This window comes from Cygnus atratus, chromosome 27, assembly GCF_013377495.2.
Source record: "Cygnus atratus isolate AKBS03 ecotype Queensland, Australia chromosome 27, CAtr_DNAZoo_HiC_assembly, whole genome shotgun sequence".
Classification (NCBI taxonomy): Eukaryota; Metazoa; Chordata; class Aves; order Anseriformes; family Anatidae; genus Cygnus; species Cygnus atratus.
The window spans coordinates 4,815,075-4,824,899 of record NC_066388.1 but is presented as its reverse complement, the minus strand read 5'-3'; the positions used below and the strand labels follow the sequence as shown (position 1 = coordinate 4,824,899).

The following is a 9,825-nucleotide window of genomic DNA, read 5'->3' as shown; positions in this document are numbered from 1 at the left end:
GCCCCCTCACCCCACGGCAACCCCGCGGGGTTCCCTGACCCCGCCCACCGAGATTTGACCACGCCCGTCGAGTCAGGCCCCGCCCCCGGCCCCGCCCCCTGACCCCATCGTGACCCCGCCCCCTGCCCCCGCCCCTGCCCCGGGCGGTGCCGCCGCCGCCGCTCCCGGAAGCCCCGGGCGGGAACGGGACCGGGACCGGAGCGGGGCCGGGCAGCGGCTGCGGCCATGGTGAGGGGGGGGCGGGACGGGACGGGACCGGCACCGGGACCGGGACCGGGACCGGGACCGGGACCAGGAAATGGGGAAATGGGGAAGTGCCCCGGGGCCGTTGGGCTGCGGCTGCCGCGGGGGGGGGGCGGGGCTGGGGGCCCTATGGGGTGCCTATGGGGTGCCTGGGGGGGGGTTGGGGTGCCTAGGGGGGCTTGGGGGGGCTTTGGGGTGTCTATGGGGGCTTGGGGGGCACCTATGGGGGCTTGGGGGGTGTCTGGGGGGAGCTATAGGGCACCTGTGGGGGCTTGAGGGGCACCTGTGGGTGCTTGAAGGGTGCATGGGGGAGCTATAGGGCACCTATGGGTGCTCGAGGGGTACCTGTGGGTGCGTGGGGGGGTGTATGGGGGGGCTATAGGGCACCTGTGGGGGCATGGGGGATGTATGGGGGGGCTATAGGGCACCTATGGGTGCTTGCGGGGCTGTATGGGGGGGGCTATGGGTGACTGGGGGGTACCTGTGGGGGTTATAGAGCACCTATGGGTGCTTGCAGGGGTGTATGGGGTGCCTATGGGGGTTATGAGGCACCTGTGGGTGCTTGGAGGAGGGTATATGGGGCGCCTATGGGGTGCTTGGGGACGTTATGAGGCACCTATGGGTGCTTAGGGGTTATATGTTATGCCTATAGGGTGCTTGGGGTGGCATATGAGGCACCTATGGGTGCTTGGGGGGCACCTATGTGTGCTTGGGTGACTATATGGGGTGCCTATGTGCACGTGAGTGCCACCTATGAATGCCTGAGGGGATGTATGGGGTGCCTGTGAAGGGGTTATGGGGCGCCTATGGAGGGGTTATGGGACACCTATGGGTGCTTCAGGGGGTATATGGGGGACCTATGGGGGGTTACGAGGTACCTGTGGGTCCTTGGGGGGGTTACGGGCCACCTGTGGGTGCTTGGAGGGGGGTATATGGGGCCCCTGTTGGGTGCCCAAGGGGTTATGGGGAGCTTGTGGGGTGCCTGGGGGTGTTCGGAGCCCCTATGGGGTGCTGGGGGTGCGCTTGGGGTGGGCGTGGGGCAGCTCCAGCTTCTTGGGGGCCTCTGTGAGCACCCATGGGTGCTGGGAAGGCTCCTCAGGGGCTGTGTGGGGTGGGCACGGGGCACCCGGGGGTGTGTGCCCGGGGGGGTGCCCCCCACCCACCGAGGCGGTGCCGGGCGCAGGCGGACGCCCCGGGGGGCAGCGAGCGCGTGCGGGACCTGCAGCGGGAGGTGGAGGGCGTGAAGAGCATCATGAGCCAGAACGTGGAGCGCATCCTGGCGCGGGGCGAGAACCTCGATCACCTCCGCAACAAGACCGAGGACCTGGAGGCCACGGTGCGGGGACACTGCGGGGACACTGGGGACATGGCAGGGACACACGGCCGTGAGGAGCGGGGGGGTTCCGAGGTCACTGTTTTGGCCACGTGGTCCGCAGGGTGGCACCGGGACCCCAGGTGGGGGTGGGCTTGTGGGACCTGGGGTACCCCCGGAGTGGCACTGCGTCCCCAGGGGTCCCCAGGTGCAGGGTGCCAGGTCCCCAAGGTGGCACCAGGTCCCCAAGGTGGCACTATGTCCCCAAGGGGTCCCTAGATGTGGGGTACCAGGTCCTCAAGGTGACACCAGGTCCCCAGATGTGGGACATGAGGTCCTCAAGGTGGCACTGGGTCCCCATGGGATCCTAAATGTGCGGGACCGGGTCCCCAAGGGATCCTTAAAATTTGGGCATCAGGTCCCCACGGTGACACCAGGTCCCCAGGGGGTCTTTAGGTGTGGGGCACCAGGTCCCCAAGGTGGCAACAGGTCCCCAAGGGGTCCTTAGAATTGGGGCATCGGATCCCTAAGGTGACACCGGGTCTCCAGGGGGTCGTTAGATGTGGGACATCGGGTCCCCAGGGTGACACCGGGTCCCCAAGAGGTCCTTAGATGTGGGTCACCGGGTCCTCTAGGGGTCCCGGGTGTGGGACATTGGGTCCCCAAGGGGACACCGGGTCCCCAAGAGGTCCCAGATGTGGGGCTCCAGGTCCCCAAGGGGACACCGGCTCCCCAAGAGGTTTCAGCTGTGGGGTCCCCAGGTGGGTGCGGGGTCCCCGTGGCGGCAGCGGGGTCCCCCCGGCGCCCCCCCTGAGCCCCCCCGTTGCCGCAGTCGGAGCACTTCAAGACGACGTCGCAGAAGATGGCGCGCAAGTACTGGTGGAAGAACACGAAGCTGCTCCTCATCCTCGGGCTGCTGGGCGCCGTCATCCTCATCCTCATCATCCTCCTGGCCTCGGGCGTCATCCCCACATAGGGCCCCCCCCACTCCCCTGCCTGGGGGCCCCCCCCAGATGCAGCGGCCCCATAAACGTGGTGCTGCGGAGCCGAGCGTGGGCTGTGTGACGCGGCGGGGGGGGGGGGGACGTGGGGAGCGGTGCCAGGCGGGTGCCTGGTGCCTGGGGACAAAAGGCACCGTGTGACAAAGGGCAGTGCCACTCGGCGGGGGGCCGCGGCTGGGGGGGACCCGGAAAATGGGGGGGGCTCTGGGGGGGACACAGGGCTTGGGGGGTCCTGGGGGGATCCACACTTTGAGGGGGTCTCTGGGGGACCCAAGGCATGGGAGGGTTCTTGGAGGACCCCACACTTTGGGAGGGGGGGTCATGGGGGGACCCAAGGTTTTGGCGGGTCCTGGGTGGGATCCGCACTTTGGGGAGGTCCTGGGGGAGACCCACGCTTGTAGGGACGTGGGGGTCCTGGGGAACCCATGGCTTGGGGGGGGGACACAAGGCTTGGGGGGGTTCTGGGTAGGACCACACTTTGGGGAGGTTCTGGGGGGACCCCACACTTTGAGGGGGGTCCTGGTGGGACCCAAGGCTTGGGGGGGGGGGGGGTCCTGGGAGGACCCAAGGCTTTGGGTGTCCCGGGGGGGCGGGGCATGGTTTGTGGGGGTCCTGGGGGGGATCCAGGGGGGACCCACGGCTTGGGAGAGGGGTCCCGGGGGACCCATGGCTTGGGGGGACCCAAGGTTTTGTGGGGTCCTGGGTGGGATCCAGACTTTGGGGGGGGGGTGGTGGTCCTGGGAGGACCCCACACATCGAGGGGGTCCTGTGGGGACCCAAGGCTTCGGGGGTCCCGGGGTGCACCCATGGCTTGGGGGGGTCCTGGGTGGGATCCACACTTTGGTGGGGTCCTGGGCAAGACCCAGGCTTGTGGGGCCATGGGGGTCCTGGGGGATCCATGGCTTGGGGGGGGTCGTAGGTGGGGTCACACTTTGGGGTCTCCTTGGGGGGGACTGACACTTTGGGGGGGCTCTGGGGGGAACCCAAGGCTTGAGGGGGAGTCTTGGGGGGGACCCACACTTACGGGGACAGGGGGGTTGTGCGGGACCCACGCCTTGGGGGAGGGGGGTCCTGGGTGGGCCGCCCATTTGTGGGGTTCCTGGGGGGGGCACCCACAGCTATAGGGCTGCGGGGACACGCGGGGGGGGGTGTCAAGGGGGGGGGGGGGCGGGGACACGGCTCGTGGGAGCGGCCCCACGGGGGGGGGTCACGCGTGTCCGGGGGCGCCCCCACGGGGGTGGGGCGGGGGCGGGGCCGGGGGCCGGGACGGGCACGGCTGCTCCGGTCCTGTCCCTGTCCCGGTCCTGTCCCTGTCCCGGTCCCGGTCCCGGTCCCTGTCTCTGTCCCCGTCCGGTCCCGGTCCCGTCCCGGTGCCGCCCGGAGCATGGTGAGCGCCGCCGCTTTCGCTTTCGGTTCCCGGGGGGTCAGCCGCGGGGGGAGCTGTCGCCGCCGTGTCGCCGCCGTGTCCCCGCGCCGTGTTCCCCCCGCGCCCCCCCCCGCCACCCGCTGTGCCCTGCACCGTGTCCCCCCCCGTCCCCCCCCCCTCGTCCCCGTGGGTGCCCTGCCCCACGCAGTGCCCGCGTGGCCCTGGCGCCGTGGGCCGTGGCCCTGTGTCCCCATGTCGCCATGGTCCCCATGTCCCCATGGGCCATGTCCCTGGGTCCCCGCGTCCCCATGGTCCCCGTATCCCCCTGATCCCCCTGTGCCCATGTCCCCGTGGTCCCCGTGCCCCCGATCCCCATGTCCCCTGATCCCCGTGTCCCCGTGTCCCCATGATCCGTGTGTGCCCTGTCCCCATTTCCTGGGGTCCCCGTGGTCCCCGTGTCTCCCATCCCTGCGTCACCCTGTCCCTGTGAGTCTTGTGTCCCCACGTCTCCCATCCCCATATCCCCCGATTCCTGTGTGCCCTGTCCCCATGTCCCCTGATCCCCCGGTCCCCATGGTCCCCATGTTTCCTACCCCAATGTTGCCCTGTTCCCACGGGTCTTGTGTCCCCATGTCCCCCTAATCCCCCTCTGCCCTGTCCCATGGTCCTCATAGCCCCATGATCCCTGTGTGCCCCGTCCCCATGTCCCCCTGATCCCCATGTGCCCCATTCCCATTTCGTAGGGTCCCCGTGTCCCCATAGCCCTCATGTCCCCATGTCTCCCGTCCCTGTGTCACTCTGTCCCCGTGGGTCTTGTCGCCCCGTATGCCCTGTCCCCTCATCCCCATGGTCCCTGTGTCCCATCCCTGTTCCCACGTGCCCTGTCCCCGCAGTCCCAATGTCCCCAAGGTCCCTGGCCTTGTGTCCTGTCCCCTGTCTGCCCCATCCATGCTGTGCCCTGTCCCCATGTCCCCACGCTGTGCCCTGTCCCCATTGTTCCCACGGGTCCCATCCCATGTTCCCTGTGTCCCCTGGTCCCTGTGGGTCCCATTCCTGTGTCCCTGTGGTCCCCATGTCCCCACAGTCCCCATGTCCTCCATCCCTGCGTCCCACATGCCCCATCCCCTTGGTCCCCGTGTCCCCAGGGTCCTCGTGACCCAATGGTCCCTATGACCCAAGGTCCTCATGGTCCCTGTGTCCCCATGTCCTCCATCTCTGCATCCCCACATGCCCCATCCCCATGGTCCCCAGGGTCCCAGTGTCCCCATGGTCCCTGTGTACCCAAGTCACTGAGCCCCCCCCCCCCCCCCCCCCCCCGTCCCCATAGTCCCCATGACACCAAGGTCCCCATGTCTTCAAGGGCCCCCTTTCCCCAAGGTCCCCACATCTCCAAGATCCCCAAGGTCTCCATGTCCCCAGGGTCCCCATGACACCAAGGTCCCCATGTCCCTGAGGTCCCTGTGTCCCCAAGGTCTCCATGCTCCTCATGTCCCCAGTGTCCCCAAGATCCCAGAGGTCTCCGTGGTCCCCATGTCCCTGAGGTCCCTGTGTCCCCAGTATCCCCAAGGTCCTCATGTCCCCAAGATCCCCATAGTCCCTGTGTCCCCAAGGTCCCCATGTCCCTGAGGTCCTAATGTCCCGAAGGTCTCCATGTCCCCAAGGTCACCATGTCCCCAAGGTCACCACGTCTCCAAGATCCCCAAGGTCTCCATGTCCCCAGGGTCCCCATGACACCAAGGTCCCCATGTCCCTGAGGTCTCCATAGTCCCTGTCCCCAAGATCCCCAAGGTCTCCATGGTCCCCATGTCCCCAAGATCCCCATAGTCCCTGTGTCCCCAAGGTCCCCATGTCCCTGAGGTCCCTGTGTCCCCAAGGTCTCCATGCTCCTCATGTCCCCAGTGTCCCCAGGATCCCAGAGGTCTCCGTGGTCCCCATGTCCCTGAGGTCCCTGTGTCCCCAGTATCCCCAAGGTCCTCATGTCCCCAAGATCCCCATAGTCCCTGTGTCCCCAAGGTCCCCATGTTCCTGAGGTCCTCATGTCCCGAAGGTCTCCATGTCCCCCAGGTCACCATTTCCCCAAGGTCACCATGTCCCCAGGGTCACCATGTCACCAAGATCCCCAAGTTCTCCATGTCCCCAAGGTCCCTGTGTCCCCAATATCCCGAAGGTCCCCATGTCCCTGAGGTCCCTGTAGTCCCTGTGTCCCCAAGGTGTCCGTGGTCCCCACGTCCCCAAGGCCCCCACGTCCCCAAGGTCCCCATGTCCCCAAAGTCCCCATGACCCCAAGATCCCCATGACCCAAGGATCCCCATGTCCCCAAGGTCCCCATGACCCCAAGATCCCCATGTCCCCAAGGTCCCCGTGTCCCCAATCTCCCCAAGGTCCCCATGACCGCAGGGTCTCCATGGTCCCCACGTCCCCAAGGTCCCCAATCCCCCCAACACCCCCACCCCCCACCCCCACCCCCCGGTGACGCTTGGGGTCCCGCAGGCGGGGCTGGCGCAGTGCCAGCGCGAGGCGGAGGAGGTGACGGAGCTGATGAAGCAGAACTTCGCCAAGGCGCTGGAGCGCGAAGGGCGCCTCAGCGACCTGGACAGCCGCGCGCAGGAGCTGCGAGCCATGGTGGGCACGAGGAGGGGACACTATGGGGACATATGGCCCGGGGGGGACATGGGGACACGCGGCCCATGGGGGGGGGAACGGGACGTGGCACTTGGGGAGCACGGGGTGGGCATATGGCCCAGGGGGATGTGGCATTTGGGGGGGTGCATCGGGGGCATAGGGACAGGGGGGCATGGCATTTGGAGGGACGTTATGGGGACACTGTGGGGACACACAGCCCGGGGGGGATGTGGCACTCTGGGGACACTGTGGGGGCATATGGCCTGGGGGGGACATGGCATTTAGAGGGACGTTATGGGAGCACTATGGGGACATACGGCCTGGGGGGACATGGCACTTGGGGGATGTGGTGGGGACACACAGCCTGGGGGGGACACTATGGGGACATATGGCCCGGGGGGACGTGGCACTCGGGGGATGTGGTGGGGACACACAGCCTGGGGGGGACATGGCATTTGGAGGGATGTTATGGGGACACTATGGGGACATACAGCTTAAGGGGGACACTATAGGGACATATGGCCTGGGGGGACATGGCACTTGGGGGACGTGTTGGGGACATACAGCCTGCGGGGGACATGGCACTTGGGGCCATTATGGGGACATACGGCCTGGGGGGGGGGGGCATGGCCCTTGGGGGAAAAATATGGGGACACTATGGGGACACACAGCCTGGGGGGTGTGGCCCTGGGGGGGGCAGTGCGGGGACCTATAGCTCTGGGGGGATGTGGCCCTGGGGGGACATGATGGGGACACTGTGGGGACAGTATAGGGACGTGCATCCTGGGGGGGTTATGGCTGGGGGGGGACACTATGGGGACATGCATCCTGGGGGGGTTATGGCTGGGGGGGGACACTATGGGGACATGCATGCTGGGGGGATTATGGGGGGGGAGGGGGAAACACCATGGGGGCACTACGGGGACATTGTTCTGGGGGAGTTATGGTCTGGGGGGGGGACACTTTGGGGACAGTATAGGGACATACATCCCGGAGGGGGGGGTTATAGCAGTGGGGGGGACATTATGGGGACGTTCTTCCTGGGGGGGTTACGGCCCTGAGTGGGGGGGCGGACCACAACCCGGTGGGGGGGTCCCTACAAGACCACATGCCCCTGGGCAGTATGGGGACACGGGGACACGCGGGGACGTGCCCCCCACCCTACAATCTCCTCGCCCCCCCCCGCCGTGCGCAGGGCGAGACGTTCACGCGCAGCACGCGGGCGGTGGCGCAGCAGCAGCGTGCGGGGCACTGGCGGTGGCGGCTGGTGCTGGGGGGGGCGGTGGCCGTGGGGCTGCTGCTGCTGCTCGCCATCGCCCTGGGGCTGGGGCTCGCCCCCCGCGGCCCCCCCGCGCCCCCCGGCCCGGCCCCCCCGGCCACCAGCAGCCCCCCCACCCCGCCGTGACACGGCCCCGGGAGACCCTGCGGTGAATAAGACGTTGTTATGAGTGCTGGGAGACCCTACAATAACAAAGCACCTGGAGCTGCTTCAGGAGACCCTACAATAAATAAGACAGTGATGGGAGACCCTACAATAACAAAGCACCTGGAGTTGCTCCAGGAGACCCTACGGTAAATAAACACCTGGAGCTGCTCCGGGAGACCCTACAGTAAATAAGACAGTGCTGTGAGTGCTGAGGAAACCTACAATAACAAACAACCTGGAGTTGCTTTGGAGACCCTACAGTAAATAAGACATTATTGCGAGTTCTGGGAGACCCTACAATAACAAGCCACCTGGAGCTGCCCCTACAGTAAATAAGACAGTGCTGTGAGTGCTGAGAAAACCTACAATAACAAACAACCTGAAGTTGCTTTGGAGACCCTACAGTAAATAAATACCTCGAGCTACTCTGGGAGACCCTACAGTAAATAAGACATCACTGCAAGTGATGGGAGACCGTACAGTAACAAACCACCCAGATCTGCTCCAGGAGACCCTACAATAAATAAGCCAGCACTGCAAGTTCTGGGAGACCCTACAATAACAAACCAACCAGAGCTGCTTGGGGAGACCCTAGAAAAATAAGCTACCACAACAAGCACTGGGAAACACTACAGTAACAAGCCACCAGGAGCTGCTTGGGAAGACCCTACAACAACAAGCCAGTAAGAACCCCCTCTGTGAGACCCTACAATAACAAACCACCAGGAGCTGCTCCAGGACAACCCTATAATAAACAAATGTCAGGACCTGCCTGGGGAGACCCTATAAAAATAAGCCCGCACACCAAGCAGTAGGAGACACTACAGTAACAAACCACCAGGAGCTGCTCCAGGGAGACCCTACAATAAACAAGGGTGCTTTCAGGAGACCCTGCAATAACAAACCAGTAGGAACCTCCTCTGTGAGACCCTACAAAACAAAATACTAGGAGCTGTTCCGGGGACACTACAATAACAAACCAGCAGGACCCTCTCTGGGAGACCCTACAATAAATAAGGCTGCAGGATCTGCTTTATGAAGGTCCAATGACAACAACCCACCAGGACTCGCTGTTGGAAGACCCTACAATAACAAACCACCGTGCCTTGCGCCAGGGTGACCCATTAATAACAAACCCATGGGGCCTGATTTTGGGAGACCCTACAATAACAGGCCTATGGGATCCGCTGCAGGGAGACTCTACGATAACAAACCAGCACGACATGCTCCAAGAAGACCCTACAATAATACACCAGCAGGACTCGCTGTTGGGAGACCCTACAATAACAAACCACCGTGCCTTACTCCAGGGAGACTCTACGATAACATATAACCATGTCTCACCCCAAGGAGACCCTACAATAACAAATATCCCTGCCTCGCCCCCAGGAGACCCTACAATAACAACCTTACGGGGCCCAATTCGGGGAGCCCCTACCACAATAAACCATCACAGCCCACCTGGAGGAGACCCTACAACAACAAAACAGCGCGACCTGCGGCTCAGGGGGGGCCCAATCCTGTCCTGTCCCCCCCTAATCTGGGGGCACGGTCCTGGTGGCACCTCTGTGCCACGCGAGGGTGACAGCGGGGCGGGTGGCGAGGACATGGGTGCTGTGGCCCTGCCACCGAGGTGGTGACACCGGGGGGGGCGGGGACCTGATAGGGAGGGGATGGGGACCCTGGGGAGCTGGTGGCGCCCAGGGAGGGGACAAGGACCTGGTGGCCATGACAGGGAGGGGATGGGGACCCTGGGGAGCTGGTGGCACCCAGGGAGGTGACAGGGAGGGGTTGGGGACCTGGTGGCCATGACAGGGAGGGGATGGGGACCCTGGGGACCCGATGGCCCTGGTGA

General features: G+C 65.0%; 2 protein-coding genes across 2 annotated transcripts; both read left to right on the top strand.

The window, feature by feature from the left end:
- The first annotated feature begins 112 nt into the window (after positions 1-112).
- Positions 113-2,600, top strand: VAMP8 (vesicle associated membrane protein 8). Its single transcript, XM_035568756.2, has 3 exons — positions 113-228; positions 1,427-1,579; positions 2,388-2,600. The coding sequence occupies exons 1-3, from the start codon at positions 226-228 to the stop codon at positions 2,529-2,531; spliced, it is 300 nt and encodes a 99-aa protein (XP_035424649.1). The 5' UTR covers positions 113-225; the 3' UTR covers positions 2,532-2,600.
- Positions 2,601-3,825: 1,225 nt separating this feature from the next.
- VAMP5 (vesicle associated membrane protein 5) lies at positions 3,826-9,430 on the top strand. Its single transcript, XM_035568755.2, has 3 exons — positions 3,826-3,943; positions 6,413-6,544; positions 7,740-9,430. Exons 1-3 carry the CDS (start codon positions 3,941-3,943, stop codon positions 7,947-7,949), a joined length of 345 nt encoding a protein of 114 aa, XP_035424648.1. The 5' UTR covers positions 3,826-3,940; the 3' UTR covers positions 7,950-9,430.
- Positions 9,431-9,825: the final 395 nt, after the last annotated feature.

Excerpts from the sequence above, each read along its gene's own strand:
- VAMP8 (XM_035568756.2), top strand. Across the intron at positions 1,580-2,387 it reads CCGAGGACCTGGAGGCCACG|TCGGAGCACTTCAAGACGAC; the intron begins GTGCGGGGACAC and ends CCGTTGCCGCAG.
- VAMP5 (XM_035568755.2), top strand. Across the intron at positions 6,545-7,739 it reads CGCAGGAGCTGCGAGCCATG|GGCGAGACGTTCACGCGCAG; the intron begins GTGGGCACGAGG and ends CGCCGTGCGCAG.